We start from the raw sequence: 24,217 nt of genomic DNA, 5'->3' as shown, positions 1-24,217 counted from the left end.
GTAAAAATGACACAACACTTTTCTCCCAGTTAGAAATTGCTTTTTTCTTCATTGAGCACTCACTTGGTTGCCATAATTTTTTTTTTTTAGAGGGAGTCCTAGCAGAGAATGGACAGAGAGAGGGAGAGAAAATCTTAAGCAGGCATCATGTCCAACACAGAGCCCAGTGTGGGGCTTCATCTCATGACTGTCGGATCATGACCTGAGCCAAAATCAAGAGTTGGACATTTAACTGACTGGGCTATGCAGGTGACCTGGTTGCTATAAATTTTGACTATTTTCAAGAGCTTTGTCAAAGTTGTGCCAATTCTGCTTTTTTTTTTTTTTTTTTCCAGTGTTTCTGTGAGAGGACAAGACCTTTGGGCTGCCTAATCTGCCATTTTGCTGAGGTTACTTTTCCATGCATAGTTCATTTTGATTATAGGGAATACATTAGAAACTACTGAATATAACATGTAGAAACAGACTACAATGAGCCATACATGTAGTTAGTCTTTAGAATTTGCTTTTTAGGGTATATATGCTGTATTATCATGCATATTATCTCTTGCATTTTATAGGTTATCTATCTACCCATCCATCCATCCATCCATCCATCCATCCATCCATCTTATCTACTCATCTCCATATAATAAACCATATATTTTTTTAATTTAAAAAAAATTTTTTTTCAACGTTTATTTATTTTTGGGACAGAGAGAGACAGGGCATGAATGGGGGAGGGGCAGAGAGAGAGGGAGACACAGAATCGGAAACAGGCTCCAGGCTCTGAGCCATCAGCCCAGAGCCTGACGCGGGGCTCGAACTCCCGGACCGCGAGATCGTGACCTGGCCGAAGTCGGATGCTTAACCGACTGCGCTACCCAGGCGCCCCATAAACCATATTTTTGAGTTTAAATATCCTGTCTGTCCTCCTTAGATTGTTGCCATAAAGGGTGCCTTTGAATGTACCTTAGAAAACAAGGCTAGAATCCAATTACAGAAGGGAACTGCATCCATGTATAAAAGAATCTTGAAATGGATGTGAAAAGAAATAGGTGGACAGACAAGAATCACAAACATTTAGCTTCCCGGGATGAGGGAATTAGTCAGTTGTAAGTTGTTCCTTCTCTGAGCCTTGTTCCTTAAGGATTTTTGCTACCCTAGGATCAGCAGAATAGCAAAAGAATTTGATTAAGGAGGAACTTTGGATATTGAACCCTGAAGGGCCACAGAGACTGCAAATTGTCTGCCTGTGGCCACTCTGCTCAGGTCACTAGGTGGCACACGTGAGCCTTTACTCAGGGACCATCACTTTTGCACAACACTCTAGTTCATTCTGTTTTCATTCTCCCTGAAAACAGGGCTTCCAATGATCTCCTTTAGTATCAAAGGGAAAGCAATGCTGAATGCCATTCCTTAGGCCTGGCAGCTAGGTACTCTGAAGTTCCCTAGTCTACGGTTTTCACCTAGGGAGAGGTGTTTGTCTACTAGTCCTTCGGGGCCGTGAATGGGAATATGCTGAAGATGCCCTGATCATATTCACCTGTGAAGTGACTAATTATTCATCATCTGACATGAATATGTTCTTTTGCAACAATACCTAATAGATCTGCTCATTTTCTACTCTGAACCCTAGGGGCTTTTTTCTATCCTCAGGAGAAAATTTCCCTGGCACAATTTTGTGGAAAGTTCTAGAATTCTCTAAAATGTGTCTTAATTTCAGACACAGAATTGAAGTGGATGGTCAGCATATGTTTTTCCTTCCATGTCTGTTTTTTTTATATCCCTTTGTAGGGATGACCATTGGTCTTGACACTGGTGCCTGTCTATGAGGATTCTGACACAGGAGATGGACCAGGATAAATCCTATAAACTACAGTGGTTCACAAGTTCAAGCCCCACGTCTGGCTCTGTGCTGACAGTTCAGAGCCTGGAGCCTGCTTCAGATTCTGTGTCTCCCCTTCTGCCTGCCCCTCCCCCACTCTTTCTGTCTGTCTCTCTTAAAAATAAATAAAAATATTAAAAAAGGTTTTTTCAGTTTATTTATTTTGAGAGAGACAGTCTGAGTGGGGGAGGGGCAGGGAAAGAGGGAGAGAGAGAATCCAAAGCAGGCTCTGCACTGTCAGCACAGAGCCCCATGTGGGGCTTGAACCCACGAAGCCCTGAGATTCTGACTTGAGCTGAAACCAAGAGTCAGTTGCTTCACTGACTGAGCCACCCATGCACCCCTGATGAACCTTTTTTAAAAAGTAATCTGCACACCCAGTATGGGGCTGGAACTCACAACCTAGAAATCAAGAGTTGGATGCTCTACCAATTGAGCCATCCAGGCAACCCCTGATGAGTTATTTACCCTGAAAGCATCATTAGAGAATTTTTCTAAATCATTGCCTCATAAGAATTATAGACAATATATGGATGCACCCAGGACTGAGCCAGTTAAGTCTTCCCTGTTTGGAAGAGTCTACCATCAATATCGTAAAAATATCTCATCTTAATCCAGGAAATGGGAGTGTCCTAGAGTTGATGCTGGTGCATATCTTCTGAATACATTCAGGAGGCTCTGCCCAAAGCTGCCTGACCCGAGCTTTAGTGGGGCTCAATCAGAAAGAAAAAGGAGGAGTGCCTGGCTGGCTCAGTTGGTAGAGGATGTGACTCTTGAGGTTGTGAGTTCAAGCCCCACGTTGGGTTGTAGAGATTACTTAAAAATAAAATCTTAAAGAAAAAAAGAAGGAGGATTGAACTTGCATGGATGGGTTTTTTATAGTGTAACCATGACATAATCGACTAATTAATTTCTAAAAGCGCTTTATTTTAGAGATGATTGACATGTAAAAAAGCTATACATACTAACATATACAACTCAATGAGTTTGGGATAAGTGTACACTCATGAAACCATCACCACCATCAAGACCATAAACATACCCATCATTTCCCCAAAGTCTCCTTCCTTCCTCCCTCCCTTCTTTCCTTCCTTCCTTGCTCTTCCTTCCTTCCTTCCTTCCTTCCTTCCTTCCTTCCTTCCTTTCTTTCTGTAGCTATCCTATCATGTGTAAGGTGATTTCACATTGTAGTTTTGGTTTGCATTTCTCTAATGATGAGTGATTTTGAGAACCTTTTCTTATACTTGTTGGCCATTTGTATGTCTTTGGGGCAGAAATGTCTTTTTAGGTCTTTTGATCACTTTTAAATGGGATTTTTTTGGTAGGGTTAAGATATGCACCCAATTTCATTCCTGTGCATTTAGATATCCAGTATTCTTTTTTTTTTTTCATTTTTTTTTAAATTTATTTTTGAGACAGAGAGAGACAGAGCATGAACGGGGGAGGGGCAGAGAGAGAGGGAGACACAGAATCGGAAGCAGGCTCCAGGCTCTGAGCCATCAGCCCAGAGCCCGACGCGGGGCTCGAACTCACGGACTGCGAGATCGTGACCTGAGCTGAAGTCGGACGCTTAACCGACTGCGCCACCCAGGCGCCCCTGGATATCCAGTATTCTTAACACCATTTCTTGAAGAGACTACCCTTTCCCTATTGAATATTCTTGGAACCCTTGTCAAATATTAGCTGACTCTATATGTGTGAGTTTATTTATGGGCTCTCTGTTCTGTTCCATTGGCCAGTATTTTTTTGCCAAGTATTCTGTTTTTATGCCAGTATTCTGTTTTGATTATTATAGCTTTGAAATATAGCTTGATATAAGGAAGTGTAATGGCTTCAGCTTTGCTTTTCTTGCTCAAGATTGCTTTGATTATTTGGGGTCTTTTGTGGTTCGATATATATTTTAGGATTTTTTCCCCCATTTATGTTTATATATTGTATAGTGAATGGTATATATCCAGCCTCAGATTCAAAAAAAAAAATAAAAAGGCAGTCATCCTGGATTCCTATTTCTGGAGTCTTGGTCTTGAAGGATTTGTACTGCCCTGGATCACAGTGGCAGCAAAATTACTTGGCTAATGAGAAGCTTTGGAAATTGCATCTCTAGGGATACAGAGACTGCAATCACCCTGGGACCACCTGCTTCAACAGTTCTTCAGAAAAGAAGTAGCACATCTGAGCCTTATCTCCTAGATGATCCTTGTTTCTCTGGAGCCTGAGGGTCACTCAGTCCCTCTGCCCTTCCTGAGTATACCTTCCATATGGCACATTCAGAGGAGATGTCATATCATTCCAGTACAATACCCACCAGGTAATCTAATGACCCTTCATCAATGTTTAGAAATGAGGGCAGGTGTTTTACTATAGTTTCATCTGGAGGAAGCTGTGGAGAACACATGCATCAAAGCCACCCATGATTTTCCTGTCTGTCATCTTCCTTGTGCTTTGCACCAATACTCGAGGACCGCCGATTTACTAGTATCATATGAATGTTTACTACGGCCAGGAACATTTTCGTACTGAGTAGAAATATGCTTTTTTCTCTAACAGGATGGCTGTTATAAAAGTATTTGCAATTGGCGGTGGTGGGAGGCAGGAAGTTTGGTAAAGGTCACTTTATCTTCCCATTCCTGGTTCTTGACAAAATTACGTTATCTCAGTTGCCCGCCTCTGAGGTCTCTGGGGATCCAGACAGTCTTTAACTGCGACCCCAGTCTGTTTCTCTTTAGAAAATTACCAAATGTTTCAAATAATCAAAATGGTATATTTAGTGCAATAGTTGAATTGGCCTCCTCTTGATCCTTGTGGGAATTAACAATGGATGACACTCTGGTGTATCAGCTTCAGGTTCTGTTAAAGGAACAGAATCACATGCATACAGACGGCACCTTCTTCTTAATCCTCTCTGTTAGTCTCTGTCCCATCCTAAGACAGTGTCTGTCACTGGTGATGCTCCTCCTGCTGGTCTAGAAAACACACATGTGATTGTGTTGTCACTCCACCTTCTCCATCAGATTCATCGACAACATGGGACCCAGCAACAAAACAGCAGTTTCCGAATTCCTTCTTATGCAAGTGACAGAGGATCCAGAACTGAAGCCCTTTCTCTTTATTCTGTTTCTGTCCATATACCTGGTCACCATCCTGGGAAACCTGCTCATCGTCCTGGCCGTCAGCTCGGACTCCCACCTCCACACCCCCATGTACTTCTTCCTCTCCAACCTGTCCTTTACTGACATCTGCTTAAGCACAACCACGATCCCAAAGATGCTGGTGAACATCCAGGCCCAGAGTCAGAGCATCACTTATGCAGGCTGCCTCACCCAGATCTACTTTGTCCTGGCTTTTGGTGGTTTGGAAAGTTTTCTTCTTGCGGCAATGGCCTATGACCGCTATGTGGCCATTTGTCACCCACTGAGGTACACAGTCATCATGAACTCCCACTTCTGTGGCCTGCTGATTCTAGTCTCCTTGTGCATTAGCACTGTGGATGCCCTGATGCACAGTCTGATGGTGTTGCAGCTGACCTTCTGCAGAGACGTCGAAATCCCTCTCTTCTTCTGTGAAGTTGTTCAGGTCATCAAGCTCGCCTGTTCTGACACCCTCGTCAATAACATCCTGATATATTTTGCAACTAGCCTATTCGGTGGTATCCCTGTGTGTGGAATCATTTTCTCTTACACTCAGATAGTGTCCTCTGTTTTGAGGATGCCATCCGTGGGCAGAAAGTATAAAGCGTTTTCTACGTGTGGGTCTCACCTGTCAGTTGTGTCTTTGTTCTATGGGACAGGTTTGGGGGTGTACATTAGTTCTGCTTTTACTAACTCTTCCAGAAACACTGCAGTGCTTTCAATGATGTACACTGTTGTCCCTCAAATGATGAACCCTTTCATCTACAGCCTGAGGAACAGGGACATGAAGGGAGCCTTGAGAAAACTCATAAGTAGGACACCTTCTCCTCTGTGACCATGTCATTGGCATTGGACTGGGATTTCTGGAATGAGCCAAAGCGACCAAAATATAGGGTGAGACAGAATGTCTGAATTTTGCATCATCAACTTCTTCTAGAAATACAAGGTATCATAATGGCCATGTGCATTAGGAGAATGAATTTGCACTTTATCCAGCTCTGTTGTGTTTGGCAAGTGATTTCAAATCTCTAATCTCAGTTTCTGAGTTAGATTCCCCAAAAGAAGAACCTGAGTCAGGGGTTCTTGTGGTAGTGATTTTGTGAGGTTTGTTTTCAGAAGAGAAGTGGAATAAGGTGGATAAGGCAGGGCAAGAATCTAAATGAGGATGTGGTGATTCTACCCGATTCCAGAATCATACTGTGAGAATTGAACTTCAGTGTTGGAACTCCTTGGAGGCCACATGTGGAGATTTTTACCCCAGTTCAGTGATCACCCAGTCCAGTCACTGGAAACTGTATCTGTGGAGGTCAACATCAGCATCCACTACGCTCAGTTCCATTAAATATACATTGGCATTATTAGGTTATCTTAGTGGTTTGACATGATAGGGGATAATTAAACTTTATTAGTGAGGAAGTCTTTGATTGTAATAAGAAAAAGATCCCCTGATTCTAATATGCTCAAAACATGAAGTTTTTTGAGGTGAAGGATATGTTAATTAACTGTCTTGTGGTAATGAGGACTCAGTGTATAGGTATATCAAGTCACCACCTTGTACATCTTAAATTTACCCAGTTTTGTTAATTATATCTCCATAAAGCTGTACAAAAGAGATGTTTCGTTGTAAGGACTTCAGAAGTAGGAACATGCAGGAACTGGACAATAAGTCTTCATTCATTGCTCCACATGGTGGCTTCCTCTTAGGTCTGGCTCCCCTTGTGGTCCAGATGGTTGTAACAGATTGAAGGGATCTATGGAAGAATGCATTTAAAATCTGGAATATGAGCATGTTTCCTAAAGTTTTCTTGTTAAAATATATACAAAATAGTATATAAAATGTACCTATAATTAAAAAAAAATAGTAGCCTAGTGAAAGACATATACCTCTCACCCAGGTGAAGAAATAGTGCCACAAAGAATCCACTTGATGGTGTCCCAGCCACATTACCCTCTCTCTCCCCAGTGACAAGCACTGTATTACATTTTGTATTTATTGTTTTGTTTGATGTTCTTCTATGAGGTTGAATCCTATGAAGTTGTCAGTATTTGGTCATATTTGCCCTGTAAAATGGGCAATGGGATTCAATGTTATTATCACCCATATGTATCCCTATCCATTTTGTCAATTTTCTTCTTTTTGAACAAGTTAAAAGTTAAATTGTAATGTATGCATTTTGTGTCTTGATTCCTTTTCTATCTTTGTGTTTTCAAAGTGATTTTAGCAGTAATTTATTTTCATCTCTGTTATTAAGTGTCTGTGACAAGATAGGTATTCTTGTGAGGTTGAAAGATGTTTTGGTTGGTATTGTCTTCATCTATAAAGAAAATTGCTTTTCAAATCAGTTTGAGTATTATCATAAACTTTTTTTTTAAATTTTAAATGTTTATTTTTGAGGGACAGAGACAGAGAGACATAGCATGAGCAGGGGAGAGGCCAAGGAAGGGAGACACAGAATCCAAAGCAGGCTCCAGGCTCTGACCTGTCAGCACAGAGCCCAACACAGGCTGGAACTCACAAACCATGAGATCATGACCTGACTTGAGCTGAAGTCAGATGTTTAACTGATTAAACCACACAGGTGCCCCTGAATATTATCATAAACATTTAATGGAGGAGAAAAGAATGTTTTATATTTGGAATAATTATGTATATGAATATACTTCTTCTCCTTTAGATATTTCTTTTTTTTAAGTTTACTTATTGGGGGGGGGGGGAGGGCAGAGAGAGAGGGAGAGAGAGAGAATCCCAAGCAGGCTCCATATGGTCAGTGCAGAGCCCAACACAGGGCTTGATCCCATGAACCATGAGATCATGACCTGAGCTGAAATCAAGAGTCAGATTTTTAACCAACCACACCACCCAGGCACCCCTGGATATTTCTAAAGACTTTCCCTAAGTGATTGAATCACTTAACAAGCTCACCAAAATTTCCTGGTGATGCATATCATCACCTGCACGTTTTCATTTATACTGATAATCTAGCAGGCATAAAATTCTTTTATTATTTGGCATTTCCCCTATCAATGAGGTTGAATATTATTTCATATATTTATGAACCATTTATTTTTACTCTATGTTAAATATCTGTTTATGGGGGCATCTGGGTGGCTCAGTTGGTGGGGCGTCCAACTGCAGCTCAGGTCATGATCTCGCGGTTTGTGAGTTTGAGCCCCACGTCGGGCTCTGTGCTGACAGCTCAGAGCCTGGAGCCTACTTCAGATTCTGTGCCTCCCTCACCCTTTGCTCCTACCCTGCTTACGCTCTCTCTCTTTCAATAATAAGTGAACATTAAAAAAAAATTTTAAAAATCTGTTTATGGCTTTTCTTTTTTGCAAAAGTTCTTTTTTTTCAGCTTTAAACCATTTTATTTTATTTTACTTTTTTTTCCCCCCTGGCTGGATATTTATGGTTTTTCTTTATTTTTTTTGTTAAATTTATTTTTATTTTTTGACAGAAAAAGAGAGAGTGCGAGCTGGGGAGGGGCAGAGGAGAGAAAGAATCCTAAGCAGGCTCCAGGCTCAGTGTGGAGCCTAACATGGGGCTTGGTCCCACTGCCCTGGGGTCATGACCTGAGCTGAAATCAAGAGTTGGACACTCAACTGATGGAAACACCCAGTCACCTCGATCTTTAATTTTTTGATTGAGGTACAATTGGCACAAAACATTATATTAGTTTCAGGTGTACAACACAGTGATTCAATATTTGTATATATATTTTGAAATGATCACCACAATTAGTTAGTAGTGGTCATGATAAATAGTTACAAATATTCTTTCTTGTGATGAAAATTTTAAGATTTCCTCTCTTAGCAACTTTAAAATATGCACTACGATTTATTGCATTACATCCCCATGATGTATAATTGGAATTTTGTACCTTTTGACCACCTGCACCCATTTCACCTACCCCACCCCCCACCCGCCCCTCCCTCTGGCGACTACCAATCTGTATTTTGAGGCTCAGGTTTTTGTTTTGTTTCGTTTCATTTTGAACTCAACATATAAGTGAGATCATATGGTATTGCCTTTGTCTGTTTTACTTATTTCACTGCACATAATGCCCTCTAGGTCCATCCATATGTCTTGAATGGCAGGATTTCCCTCTTTTTTATGGATGAATAATATTCCATAGTTTGTATGCACACCCGTGTGTGTATACATTCATATGCCAATCACATTTCTTTATCCATCTAATGCTGTTGGACACTTAGGTTGTTTCCATGTCTTGGCTATTTGTAAACAATGCTGCAATGAACATGAGAGTGCACATATCTCTTCGAGACAGTGATTTCATCTTCTTCAGACATATTCCCAGAAGTGGGGTTGATGGATCATATGGTAGTTCTATTTTTATATTTTTGAGGAACATCATACTGTTTCCCATAATGACTACACCAATTTACATTCCCACCAATAGTGGGCCTGACTTCCCTTTTCTCCATATCCTTGCCAACACTTGTTATCTCTTGTCTTTTTGGTGATAGCCATTCTAACAGGTGTGAAGTGATACCTTATTGTGGTTTTGATTTGCATTTTGTGATGACTGGTGATGCTGAGCATCTTTTCATGAACATGTTGGGCATTTGTATGTAAAAACCTACAGGTAATATCCTAAGTGGGGAAAAACTGAGAGCTTGTCCTCTATGGTCAGGAACAAGACAGGAATTTCCACTGTCACCACTGTTATTTAACAGTACTGAAAGTCCTGGCCTCCGCAATCAGACAAGAAAACGAAGCCAAGAGCATCCAAATCAGCAAGGAAGAAGTAAACTCTCACTATTTGCAGATGATGTGATACTATACATAGAAAACCTAAAACACTCCACCAAAAATTTGCTAGAACTTTATGTCTTCCTTAGAAAATATCTATTTAGTTCCTCTGCTAAATTTTTATTTTTATATAAATGTTTTTTTTTGAGAAAGAGAGAGAGAGAACAAGCAAGGAAGGGGCAGAGGGAGAGGGAGAGGGAGGGAGAGAGAGAGAGAGGGAGAAAGAGAGAGAGAGAGAGAGAGAGAGAGAGAGAGAGAATATCCCAAGGAGGCTCCACACTGTCAGTGCAGAGCCCAACTCAGGGCTTGATGCCATGAACGGTGAGATCATGACCTGAACCGAAATCAAGAGTCGGATGCTCAACCGACTGAGCCATGCAGGCGCCCCTTCTCTGCCCATTTTTATTTTTTTAATTTTTTTAATTTTTTTAATTAAAAAACATTTTTTTTAACGTTTATTTATTTTTGAGACAGACAGAGCATGAACAGGGGAGGGGCAGAGAGAGAGGGAGACACAGAATCGGAAGCAGGCTCCAGGCTCTGAGCCATCAGCCCAGAGCCCGACGCCGGGCTCGAACTCACGGACAGTGAGATCGTGACCTGAGCTAAAGTCAGAGGCTTTAACCGGCTGAGCCACCCAGGTGCCCCAATCTGCCCATTTTTAAATCACAGTGTTTATTTTTTTCTATTGAGTTATATGTTTTTTAAAATATATTTTGGCTATTAACCTCATCAGATAGATGATTTATAAGTATTTCATTCCATAGGTAGGCCTTTCATTTTGCTGTGCAGATGCTTTTTAGTTTGATGTAGACACATATTTATTTTTGCAATTGTTGCTTATGTTTTTGGTGTCATTACTGTTGCCCAGACTAATGTCAAGGAGATTTTCCCCTGTGTTTTCTTCTAGGAGTTGTATGGTTTTAAGGACTTATGTTTAAGTCATTAATCCATTTGAGTTAATTTTTGTGAGTGATGTAAGATAGGGGTTCAATCTCATTCTTATGCATGAGGATATATAGTTTTTCCAACACTGCTTACTAAAGAGATTATCCTTTCTCTTTTGAGTATCCTTGACTCCTTTGTCAAATACAAGTTGATTGTATATGTGAGGGTTTATTCTGGGCTCTCAGTTCTGTTCCATTGGTCTATGTGTCTGATTTAATGTGAGTATCACACAGCTTTGATCACTGTAAGTTTGTAGAATAGGTTGAAATCAGGACATCTGATGCCTCCATCAGAATTGTACAGAACCCAGGGCACCTGGGTGGCTCAGTCGGCTCAGTGTCTGACTTCAACTCAGGTCATGATCTCACAGTTCATGAGTCTGAGCTCTGTGTTGGCCTCTGTGCTGACAGCTCAGAACCTGGAGCCTGCTTTGGATTCTGTGTCTTCCTCTCTCTCTGTCCCTCCCCCACCTGTGCTCTGTCTCTCTCTCTCAAAAATAAATAAAACATTAAAAAAAAAAAGAAGTGTACAGAAACCATTTCAGGCTTCCAGAGGAGCCCAATCAGGTTACAGATACAGGCTTATTAGAGCCCGTAACTTGGGCAACAGTTGGGGAAGCATGCAGTCAAACACATTACAGGAGAAAAGTGGGAGCCTTGTGTTTTTGCATCCTCCCTCTTTGCTGAGCCCAGGGGTATAACCACAAGAAATACTCATGTACCTGTGTAAAAACTGCCCATTGGTTTCCTGTGGTATCTGGGGACTTGTAATGCCAAGCCACATTGCTCTCAGAGCTAGATGATTTGGGAGCCAGTCCCTAATTTTTACCATAAAAGTTGGTGCCCTATGTGTGTGGTCCTAACCCTTCACTCCTCAGGGATAAGCTGAGTCTGGGATTCTCTTCTGGTTGTGAGGTGCTGTCCCAGGGGGTGGGGTCGATGGTGTGAGCATACCTCAACTTTTCTTACCTGTTTCTATATAGGTCCTTTCTCAGTCCCCTGATATGTACGAGCCACCCAGCCAGTTTCTGAGTTTCTCTCAAAGGAAATTAATCTGTGTGTACCAGTATGGTCAGTGTAGGAACCTCGTATTCTGCCATATTGCTGATGTTGGTGAGAATTCATTAAGTTTAAACTTCTAATAAAGTCAATATAAGGTCAAATTTATTTAATTCATAGAATTGGGCAATGTTAAGGAGTGACAAAGACACACTAGGGTCCTATAAAAATGACATTTTTGTGGGACAAGAATGATCAAATACTGGAAATCAAATACTGGCTGCATGAGGGGTGCCTGGGTGGCTCAGTCGGTTGAGCGTCCAAGTCTTGGTTTCAGCTCACGTCATGATCTCACGGTTTATAGTTTTGAGCCCCCTGTCAAGTCCTCTTCTGTCCCTCCCCTGGTCACACTCTTGTGTGCTTTCTCTCTCTCTCTCAAAAGAAATAAATTAAAAAAATACTGGCTGCATCAATGTAATATCTGTCTCCACGGTCACATTGCTTCTTCCTTTCTGTGTCTCCTTCATTCCTATCTATTTTATAAGGAAACGTATCATTTATGGTTAGGACCCACCCATTTAATGCAGTATAAGTACATCTCTTGCAAAGGCCCTTTTTCCAAATAAGTACGTTCATCCTTTCATTATATACAAGTTACTTTACTTTTTTTTTTTAATGTTTATTTATTTATTTATTTATTTTTTAATGTTTATTTATTTTTGAGACAGAGAGAGACAGAGCATGAACGGGGAGGGGCAGAGAGAGAGGGAGACACAGAATCGGAAGCAGGCTCCAGGCTCTGAGCCATCAGCCCAGAGCCCGACGCGGGGCTCGAACTCACGGACCGCGAGATCGTGACCTGAGCTGAAGTCGGACGCTTAACCGACTGAGCCACCCAGGCGCCCCAATGTTTATTTATTTTTGAGAGAGAGAGAGACAGACAGACAGACAGACAGACAGACAGAGCGTGAGCAGGGGAGGGGCAGAGAGAGAGGAAGACCCAGAATCTGAAGCAGGCTCCAGGCTCTGAGCTGTCAGCACAGAGCCCAACATGGGGTTTGAACCCATGAACTGTGAGATCATGACCTGAGCCGAAGTTGGACACTTAACCAACTGAGCCACCCAGGCGCCCCCATTATATATGAGTTACTAATCACAAATTAAGGGGATTGGGATATTAGCCATATTGGACTGAGGGCCACCATTTAACCTCCACCAGATGTCTTTTGGTTGACTCCATCAAAAGGCCTATTATCATCTGACCCTGGGAAGGACAATTTTCTGTCTCTGGAAATCAGTTACAAGTATGGCATCCATATTTGCTGCCACTATCTTGTGACTTGAAGAGAACCAGTCCTAGGACAAAGCCACCAAATTGAGAAACAGAGTGAGGCCTACTCCCCTGTTCCTGTGCATTCCCTATCTCTAAAGTCCTAGTAATGACAAACAACTATTTATCGTTTGACCATATTAGAGATAGGAATTTTTTCTTATTAGAACCGAAGACTTCCTCACTGATGAAGTACAAATAGCTCATAATTATTTCAGGCTGAGATGATATCATCATACCAATTTTATAGATAATAAAACTGTGTATAGTGAATGCTAAGATTGCCTCAAAAGAATACAGTTTACCAGCGAATGGTCTCTATGATTACTAAATTGGGGTGTAAAAGGTGAACTCCCTTGCCTCACTGTAAGCCTGACTTTGGGTTTCCACTGACACGTTCTATTGTGGGATAGATGGAAGCCAGTGTCTGGATCCGATCACAGCTGCACTTCTATCCCGTCTCTCAGCTATCCATATTCTACAGCTTTCCTTTTTCTGAGAATCATCCATATAAACATTATAACACTTTAACTTCTGCCTCAGGTTCTGCTTCTATGGAACTGAGAAAAAAATTGAGGAATTGCAATAATTGGTCAAACATAACAAAGCTAAATAAACGTAAAAGTCAGGTTTCAATCCCAAGTCAAAATGTACTTGGCTGTTATGTTATCTAGTCATGTTAGAGGCATTTGATGAAAGAAGACTCTAGCATCCGAGTCCTCATATGACTCCTCTAACTTTGATTTATTCTAAACACCCAGCCCAAAGTGGATGGCACAATCACAGAAGAGAAGGTATCCTACTGACAAGTTTCTTCAAGACACCCTGCATGTCACTGTTCCTCAGACTGTAGATAAAGGGGTTCATCATTTGAGGAATGACAATGTACATCACTGAAGCCATGTTAGTCTTCCTGGAAGAGTCAGTAACTGCAGAATTAATGTACACTCCAATACTTGTCCCATAGAACAAGAACACAACTGACAGGTGAGACCCACAGGTGGAAAAAGCTTTATACTTCCTGCCCGCTGATGGCATTCTCAAAACAGAGGAGAAAATTTGAGTATAAGAGAAAATGATTCCAGAGAAAGGAACACCCCCAAGTAAGCTAGCCATAAAATATACCAGGATATTATTGATGAGGGTGTCAGAACAAGCAAGCTTGACCACCTGACCAAGCTCACAGAAGAATTGTGGGATGTCCAAGTCCTTGCAGAAGGAAAACCGTAGCACCATCAGACTATGGAGCAGGGCATTGGCACTACTAATGAACAGTGAGAGCACCATCAGCAGACCACAGAGTCGGAGGTTCATGATAACGGTGTACCTCAGGGGATGGCAGATGGCTACATAGCGGTCATAGGCCATTGCTGCAAGAAGAAAATTTTCCAAACCAACAAAAAACAAGACAAAGCAGATCTGTGTGAGGCAGCCTGCATAAGTGATGCTCTGATTCTGTGCCTGGATGTTCACCAGCATCTTTGGGATCGTGGCTGTACTTAAACAGATGTCAGTAAAGGACAGGTTGGAGAGAAAGAAGTACATGGGTGTGTGGAGGTGGGAGTCTGAGCTGATGGCCAGGATGATGAGCAGGTTTCCCAGGATGGTGACCAGGTACATGGACAGAAACAGACTAAAGACTAGGGGCTGCAGTTCTGGATCCTCTGTCAATCCCAAGAGAAGGAATTCGGAAACTCCTGTTTTGTTTCTGGGTTCCATGTTGTTAATGAATCTGATGGAAAAGATGGAGTGAAAATAAAATAAGATGAGTGGTCCCCGACTGAGTGGCAGCAGCATCAATGGGGACCTTGTTAGAAATACAAATGCTGGTATCACTCCAGACATGCTAGTGATAAACTCTGAGGTGAGGACCAGCGACTGATGTTTTGGCAAGCTCTCTGGATGAATTTGACATATGCCAAAGTTTGAGAGCCAGTGCCTTCTAAAAAATGAAAATGAAAAAAACCTATTTAGAATCAATGTGAACATTTCAATCTTTCCCTCTGCTAATTTTTCCCTCTATCATCTTCTTCCCTCTTTTCCAGCTATTGGCCCTTATATCACCAGCTCTGTTTCACACACTGTGCTAAGTGCTGAGTCTAAAATGAATAAGAATGGTGCTTCCTTCAGAAGTATTTCTTGCCTTTGAACAAATAGATGAGAATAAAGTTATCCAATCTCTCCTGCAGAGTATGCTTCCCAAACTTTGACATGCTCAGAATCATCTGAAGGTTTGTCAAATTACTGATGACTTAAATCATATTATTGCTCCATTCTCCCCTGGGGACACTCAGGTGAGACGAGATTATATCATGGATGTGAAGTACACAGTGTGTGGAAAAGACTAGATCTGAGTTCAGGTTGTCTGACTGCTGATTTGATGGTCTTTTTTTTTTTTTAATTTATTTAAACTCCAGTTAGTTAAATACAGTGCAGTTTTTAAAAATTTAAATCCAAGTTAGTTAACATACAGTATAATAATGGTTTCAGAAGTAGAATTCAGTGATTAATCACATATAACACCCAGTGCTCATCCCAACAAGTGCCCTCCTTAATGCCCATCATCCACTTAGCTCAATCTCCCCACCCATCTCTCCTCCAGCACCCTCAATTTGTTCTTTATATTTAAGAGTTTCTTATGGTTTGCCTCCCTCTCTGTTTTTGTCTTATTTTTCATTCCCTTCCCTTCTATCTGTTGTGTTTCTCAAATTCCACATATGAGTGAAATCATGATATTTTTCTTTCTCTGACTGACTTATTTCACTTAGCATAATACACTCTAGTTCCATCCATGTTGTCGCAAATCGCAAGATTTCATTTTTTTGATTGCCAAGTAATATTCCATTGTGTGTGTGTGTGTGTGGTGTGTGTGTGTGTGTGTGTGTGTGTGTGTGTATACACCACATCTTCTTTAATTATTCATTATTCTTGAACATGTGGAGTCTTTCTATACTTTGGCTATTGTTAATAGTGCTGCTATAAACATTGGGGTGCATGTGCCCTTTTGAATCAGCAAATCTTTTATTTGAATCAGCAATATTTTATTGCATTTTAAATACAGTGCACTATTAGTTTCAGGTGCACGATACAGTGATTCAACATCTCCTCATAATACCAGGTGCTCAACACAAGTGCCTTCCTTGATCTCCATAACCTATTTGACCCATCCCCCCACCTCCTCCCCTCTGGTAACCATTAGTTTGTTCTCCATAGTTAAGAGTCTGATTCTTGGTTAGCCCATATCTCTCTTTTTTGCCCTATGCTCATTTGTTTTGTTTCTTAACTTCCTCATATGAGATGAGTTGAGTGTCTTGACCAATCATTGTTAATGCCTCTGGATGATACAGCATTAGCGTTCTTAAACCATCTCTCATGTTTCATAATTTCCTTTTAAAGTTTTAATATTTTCATCCTGAAAAATGCCTCAAATCTTTTCCCTTAGCTACAAGGCATGTCCACCTGTACCCATGAAATAGAGTAGCAGTGTGAAAAAGTACAGTAGATCATGCCATCCATTCAAGTATATCCTCTGCACCTAAGCATAGATTTTAAAATGTTGCTTATAAACCTGAAACTCATAGGACTCCTCCATGGACATGTTAGTCACCTGCGTTAGTGATTCATTCTAAGAGAAACTGGACAACTATGTCAATGATGTTCTCCATCCTAAGGGGACTTTTCCGACCAAGGTGATAGGTAGGGTATCATTTTTAAAGAACAGCTAAATGAGAGAAAAAATCAAATGCATAGACTCTTAAGGAAATAGAGGGAAATCACAGCAGTTATTGACTCTTGGAAGACAAAGACTTTCAAGAGAGTACAGATTTATAAGATACTTATAAGATAATCAAGTGCCCTAACAGAAATATTTCTGTAAAGCAGTTGTTCTCCTTTGCCTGGGGGAGACAGAAGTGGTCATGACAGCCTTTATCATTTGGTGTGTTACTTAGACTCAAACATTCTGAATTTAATCCAAACCACCCCTTGCTTTGTGAATAGGGAAAATTGTTCAACGGTATGAGATGCCTTGGTGTCCCTGATGTAGAGTGGAAATTGTCAAAGTCTTATGGGGATGCTGCAGTGATGAGCAATGCATAGAAAACAAGCAGCCAGCACAGCACTGAGTATATGGGACCCTTCTAATAACATTTCCTATTGTGTGTGTGGTGTTTGGTCCATGAACAATGGCACCTGGAATATTTCGGTTCTCAGAAGGAAGCAGTGGGGTGGGCAACAGAGGAAAGACAATAAAAAAAGAGTACATCCCTAGCATGATAACTGCAAATTTCAGGGAAGCATTTATGAGCTGAACCTCTAGCTGGGAACCTTCATTGTGTGGAAAAGGTATGAAATGAACACGAATGATATCAATATTCATTTGGCATGGACAGATGATGAAATATATAGCAATTAAAATGAATTAAATAGTAAAATGAATCATATTTATAAGTTGAGAAAAAATAAAAACCTATATATTATGCTAAGTGAAATTAGTCAGAGAAAGACAAAAATCATATGATTTCACTCATATGAGGACTTTAAGAGACAAAATAGATGAACATAAGGGAAGGGAAACAAAAATAATATAAAAGCAGGGAGGAGGACAAAACAGAAGAGCTCATAAATATGGAGAACAAACTGAGGGTTACTGGAGGAGTTGTGGGAGGGGGGATGGGCTAAATGGGTAAGGGGCATTAAGGAATCTGCTCCTGAAATCATTGTTGCACTATATGCTAACTAATTTGGATGTAAATTTAAAAAATAATAATAAAGTAAAAGCAAGAAATGTAAAAAAAAAACTATAAAAATTTATATGACAGAAAGTCTATAGCATGAGAAAACATGAAATATATATTGAAATCTCTCAGGTAGTAATCCATAATAAAAATAAACCCAAGCAAAAAATAGCAGAGATAACAACAAAGGTCCAGGTTTCCCACTGGTTGACATCATTAAATTTAGACACTTTACTGTCCTCATTCTAGGTGTTTTTATTGTAACATAATATAGATATAGGTGAAACCCCCACATAATAAATCTGCACCATCAAATCTTGATTCTTTTCCTTCCCCAGGGGAACCACTACACTCACTTTATATACATTATTCCCCTGTGATTTTTACTATGATTGGTATTATCATTTTATGAAAATTACATTCTCTTGCATTTTATTTTATTTTATTTTATTTTAATTTTTTTTTCAACGTTTATTTATTTTTGGGACAGAGAGAGACAGAGCATGAACGGGGGAGGGGCAGAGAGAGAGGGAGTCACAGAATCGGAAACAGGCTCCAGGCTCCGAGCCATCAGCCCAGAGCCTGACGCGGGGCTCGAACTCACGGACCGCGAGATCGTGACCTGGCTGAAGTTGGACGCTTAACCGACTGCGCCACCCAGGCGCCCCTATTCTCTTGCATTTTAAAGCTTCATATAAATGGAACCATACAGCCCATACCATGTAAAATGAGCATTCTTATGGAATTTATTTTCTGATTATGTTGGTATATTTATTACTATTTATTTCTCCATTCCCTATCAGATAGATATGATATTAATGCCTTTTATCCTATACCTGTTTATGAAAACATGTGCAATATAAAGCCATGCATGGGGGGATGACATCATATTCAAGATTGTATTGTCTCTGAGAAGGGGAACAAAGAAGAACTGGGTAGGGACGCCTGGGTGGCTCAGTCGGTTGAGCGTCTGTCAACCTAGGTCATGATCTTGTGGTTCCCAAGTTCGAGACCCACATCGGGCTCTGTGCTGACAGCTCAGAGCCTGGAGCCTGTTTTGGTTCTGTGTCTCCCTTTCTCTCTGCCCCTCCCCCACTCATGCTAGGTCTCTCTCCCTCAAAAATAAACATTAAAAAAAATGAAAAGGAGGTGTATAGAAAGAGGTGCTTTCTTTTTGCATGTGTGTGTGTGTGTGTGTGTGTGTGTGTGTGTGTGTATAACTTTATAAAAATGACCTGAAGCCAATACAGCAGAAAGTCAACATTTAAATGTTTACTAATTCTGGAATGAGTTGAAGGGTGATCATATGTTTTTTATTGTATATCTCTGCTGTAGTTATATAAAATGATTGGTAATTTTACAGAGAAATATGTGTATTAGGAAGGTAGCCAGCTATATCTTTGTATCTTGTCTCTCCTTTGTGTCCTCAAGGAAGCTACAGGGATAATACACCCTTCTATGCAATGGTATATCAAGAACCAAGAAGGCAAATAAAAGGAAAAGCTGACCAAACCCGTTCCCTACAACCACCACAAGAATTCAAGTAAATGTCAGAGAATTTATAATAGTCATCTTGTGTTAAAAAGAGCAGATTTCTAAACCATCAAAATCCTAGAGAAGAACATAGGCAGCAACCTCTTTGACCTTGGTGGCAACTTCGTACTAGACTCGTCTCTGCAGGCAAGGGAAACAAAAGCAAAAATGAACTATTGGGACTTTATCAAGATAAAAGGCTTCTTGCACAGCAAAGGAAACAATCAATAAAACTAAAAGGTAGCCAATGGAATGGAAGAAGGTATTTGCAAATGACACATCTGATAAAATGTTAGTATCCAAAATCTATAAAAGAACTTACCAACCTTAAACTCAAAAAACAAATAACCCAGTGAAGAAATGGGCAGAAGACATGAACAGACATTTTCCCAAAGAAGACATCCAGATGGCTAACAGAAACATGAAAAGATGCTCATCAGGTAAATACAAATCAAAACCACAATGAGATACCACCTCATACATGTCAAAATGGCTAAAATCAACAACACAGGAAACAAGTGTTGGTGGGGATGTAGAGAAAGAGGAACTTCTTACATTGCTGGTGGGACTGCAAACTGGTACAGCCATTGTGGAAAACAGTATAGAGGTTCCTCAGAAAGTTAAAAACAGACCTACCCTATAACACGCTAATTGCACTACTAGGTATTTACCCAAAAGATACAAAAATATTCATTTGAAGGTGCACATGCTGAGAACAGAGGGTTGCTGGAGGGGAGGTGGGGGGGGGGGAGATGGGATAAATAGGTGATGGGTATTAAGGAGGGCATTTGCTGTGATGAACACTGTGTGTTATGTGTAAGTGATGAATCACTAAATTCTACTCCCAAAACCAATATTACAGTATATGTTAACAAGAAATCTAATAAAAATTAAAAAAAAAAGAAATTAAAAAAAAAAAAGAAACCACAAAAGGACAACAAAAGTTACTTGTAAGCTTATACCTACAGGTGACTTTTCTTTACATTAATATTACACATGCTGCTTTGTTGTTTTTTTTTTAATTTTTTTTAACAATGACTTATTATTGAGAGACAGACACAAAGCATGAGCAAGGAAGGGGTAGAGAGAGGGGGAGACACAGAATCCGAAGCAGGCTCCAGGCTCTGAGTTGTCAGCACAGAGCCTGACGCGGGGCTCGAGCTCACAAATTGCGAGATCATGACCTGAGCTGAAGTAGGACGCTTAACCGACTGAGCTACCCAGGCACCCCTACCCATGCTGCTTTGTAATTTACTTTATCCACTTGAAAGTATATCATGATTTGCTTCACATGTCAAATGTCCTTTTACATTAAAAAAGGGGGGGAGATTTCCACTCAGGAGGGAAACAGGTTCAGTTATTTTTTATTGTTCTGTCGTTTTTAAGAGAGTTTCGGAGACCAGCAGACTGAGAATTGGGTGAGTGATCGGTACAAAGATAGATGGGAACTAGTCAACAGGAAGTCAAGCTGGAGTGCCATTGGACACTCGTTCCCATCATTCCATGCATGCACACCCCTCATTGCTTCTTCTGGATGAATCTAGTAAAATACCTGTCCTCCTTACAGAAGCATTAACTAAGGGACTTTCATTTACCTGGCTGACATCAATGTGGAATGATGTATGAGTGTCACTGAGATACAAAGATTGAAGATCTGTCTTCTGGAAAGGCAGAGAGACCAAGTAAGGCAATGGGCTTGTGGTCAAGAAAGATCATTCCTGGATGGAACCTCAGGTGTGCTTCTTCCTGACTAGGCAAGGGCTGTTGAAAGAAGCTGTCACAGGCTGGCACTTTACAGTGTTGTATCTCTGGGGATCAATATCCAAAGCTCCTCATTAGACAATACTTTTAATGTCATTCTGATCCCTGGGCTATGAAAATCCTTAAAGACCAAGACCATAGAATAGAGGAATGCATGATGGCTAATCCTTGACCCTATTAGGCCAGGTGTATGCCCTCTATTTTCTCTACCTGCTCATGCTCACCCTCATTTGAAATACCTTGTGCACATATACACAGAATCCTTTTCTAATGAATTCTAGGTTTCTTTTTTTACAGTTACAAAGAGAGGCATCACTATGTGATTAATGATGTATTGAAACCTGATTCCAATTTTAAGTGTGCAAATATTGTTTATGTACTGGGTATAAATACAATATTTGTGATTATAGTTAAGATATTGTAAAATTCAAACTCCTAGGCATATTTCACCTCTAGAGTCACTGCATGTTTCCTGTACCTTTTTTCCTTTTCTCCGTATTTTACATGGCAGCTTCTCATCTATCCTTTGTGATCCTTGTAGCTGCGATCAACGTAGATAGGCTTCATCCTCTCCTTTTAAACTTTCATAATCACTGGTTCCAATTCCACAAATGAGTTCAATGTATATTATTCTTCACACTGGGAGATTTTGGATTGAATTATGGTTCTTCATTTTTTTTAAGTTTGTTTATTTTTGAGAGACAGAGAGAGACAGAGCATGAGCAGGGGAGGGGCAGAGAGAGAGAGGGAGACACAGAATTCGAAGCAGGCTCCAGGCTCTGAGCTGTCAGCACAGAGCCCAATGTGGGGGTCGAACCCACAAACTGTGAGATCATGACCTGAGCCAAAGTTGGATGCTTAACGGACTGAGCCACCCAGGGGCCTCTGGTTCTTCATTTTTAATTGTGTTGTGGTAAAGTACAACCTCACTGAAAGGCGGTAATGTACAATTTGTCCATTACCCAGAGATTTCATCTGTGACTTAATAGGTATAGATGATATTCCATGTTAATACTCAAAAATATTTTTCTTTAAGGACTTCAGTATTTTCATGTATTCACCAATTTATTTCACATTTTAACACCCTCTAAAGGAATTTTCTTTATATTTTAAAATATAATTTTTGAAAATAAAGTTATGACAAGATGGCCTTGTAATATCACTTTTCCCCATATTAACACTAATTAACTTGAAACACATGAATAATAGGGAAATACAAAGACTTAGCTGAGGTCAAAAAATGATAAAGTTTCCCACGTACCACAAATAAACAAACAAAAAAAACCATAATTGGTAGGTGGGCTGGAGCCAAGCAGTTCTGCTGATTTATGTAAACAGGTGAGTGGATACTAACTCTTCTGGGTAATGAGGATTAAAGAATGAAACTGGGTCCCAATCTTACACCACTCACAAAAGTCAATTCAGAATGGATCAAAAACTTACATGGAAGATCTGAAACTGTAAATCTCTTAGGAGAAAATGTGGAGGATAATCTCACTGACGTTGGTCTTGATGATGATTTTTTGGACTTGACACCAAAAGCAAAGGCAACAAAGCAAAAACAAACATGTCAGACTATATCAGACTTAAAAGACTCTACACAGGAAAGGAAACAATCAACAAAATGAAAAGGCAACTTATGGAATCCAAGAAAATCTGCAAAGCTCGTATCCAATAAGGGGTTGATATCCCCACTATATAAGGAACTTATACAACTGAATGGCAAAAATACAGATAATCTGATTTATTTATTTTTTTATTTTTATTTTTTTTCAATATATGAAATTTATTGTCACATTGGTTTCCATACAACACCCAGTGCTCATCCCAAAAGGTGCCCTCCTCAATACCCATCACCCACCCTCCCCTCCCTCCCACCCCCATCAACCCTCAGTTTGTTCTCAGTTTTTAACAGTCTCTTATGCTTTGGCTCTCTCCCACTCTAACCTCTTTTTTTTTCCCTTCCCCTCCCCCATGGATTCCTGTTAAGTTTCTCAGGATCCACGTAAGAGTGAAACCATATGGTATCTGTCTTTCTCTGTATGGCTTATTTCACTTAGCAACATACTCTCCAGTTCCATCCACGTTGCTACAAAGGGCCATGTTTCATTCTTTCTCATTGCCACGTAGTACTCCATTGTGTACATAAACCACAATTTCTTTATCCATTCATCAGTTGATGGACATTTAGGCTCTTTCCATAATTTGGCTATTGTTGAGAGTGCTGCTATAAACATTGGGGTCCAAGTGCCCCTATGCATCAGTACTCCTGTATCCCTTGGGTAAATTCCTAGCAGTGCTATTGCTGGGTCATAGGGTAGGTCTATTTTTAATTTTCTGAGGAACCTCCACACTGTTTTCCAGAGTGGCTGCACCAGTTTGCATTGAGGGACTGATTTTAAAATTTATATGAAAGAGCAGTGGATAAAGAATACTTGATGAGAGAGAAGAACAAAGTAGAGTAATTGCTTTCACGTCTATCAAGATTAATTATGGAGATACAGTAACTAAAATGGTGTGGTTCTGGCACAGACTGAAAAGCAGAACCAATGAAACCTGCACACATGTGAAGATTTATTGAGGACAGAAGCATTGGACAATTTACTTATGACAATGTGCTTTTGCAGGGGAAGGATGGTGTCATTCAACAAAAGCCTTTAGCTTGTAGGACTCAGAATATTTAAACAAATTGGGGCGCCTGGGTGGCGCAGTTGGTTAAGCGTCCGACTTCAGCCAGGTCACGATCTCGCGGTCCATGGGCTCAAGCCCCGCGTCGGGCTCTGGGCTGATGGCTCAGAGCCTGGAGCCTGTTTCTGATTCTGTGTCTCCCTCTCTCTCTGCCCCTCCCCCGTTCATGCTCTGTCTCAAAAATAAATAAATGTTAAAAAATTAAAAAAAAAAGAATATTTAAACAAATTGGTTAGCAGGAAGCTGGCACCATTGGAGTTCTTGTTATATAAGATTATCAGGATAATTGGTAAAGGAAAGGAGACCTTAATTTGCCAAATTCCTTCTCTTTCCTAAATTCACATAGGCTGATTATCTCACGCTGAGAGACTAAGAAATCTGTGCTTTTCTCTCTACCTCCTTTTAAAATTATATGTTTAAGGTGCACATAATGATTTGATATACAATGGAATGTAAT

The 24,217-nt window shown here is 40.4% G+C and overlaps 2 protein-coding genes across 2 annotated transcripts; one reads left to right on the top strand and one right to left on the bottom strand.

Annotated features, from left to right (window-relative positions):
- The first annotated feature begins 4,818 nt into the window (after positions 1 to 4,818).
- On the top strand, positions 4,819 to 5,830 carry LOC125150047 (olfactory receptor 7G1-like). The gene has a single exon (XM_047829366.1). The coding sequence runs from the start codon at positions 4,892 to 4,894 to the stop codon at positions 5,828 to 5,830; it is 939 nt and encodes a 312-aa protein (XP_047685322.1). The 5' UTR covers positions 4,819 to 4,891.
- Positions 5,831 to 13,822: 7,992 nt separating this feature from the next.
- LOC125150060 (olfactory receptor 7G2-like) lies at positions 13,823 to 14,785 on the bottom strand. Its single transcript, XM_047829381.1, has one exon. The coding sequence runs from the start codon at positions 14,759 to 14,761 to the stop codon at positions 13,823 to 13,825; it is 939 nt and encodes a 312-aa protein (XP_047685337.1). The 5' UTR covers positions 14,762 to 14,785.
- Between the last annotated feature and the right edge of the window lie 9,432 nt (positions 14,786 to 24,217).

This window comes from Prionailurus viverrinus, chromosome A2, assembly GCF_022837055.1.
Source record: "Prionailurus viverrinus isolate Anna chromosome A2, UM_Priviv_1.0, whole genome shotgun sequence".
Lineage (NCBI taxonomy): Eukaryota > Metazoa > Chordata > Mammalia > Carnivora > Felidae > Prionailurus > Prionailurus viverrinus.
This window is presented reverse-complemented; position numbering and strand designations above follow the sequence as displayed.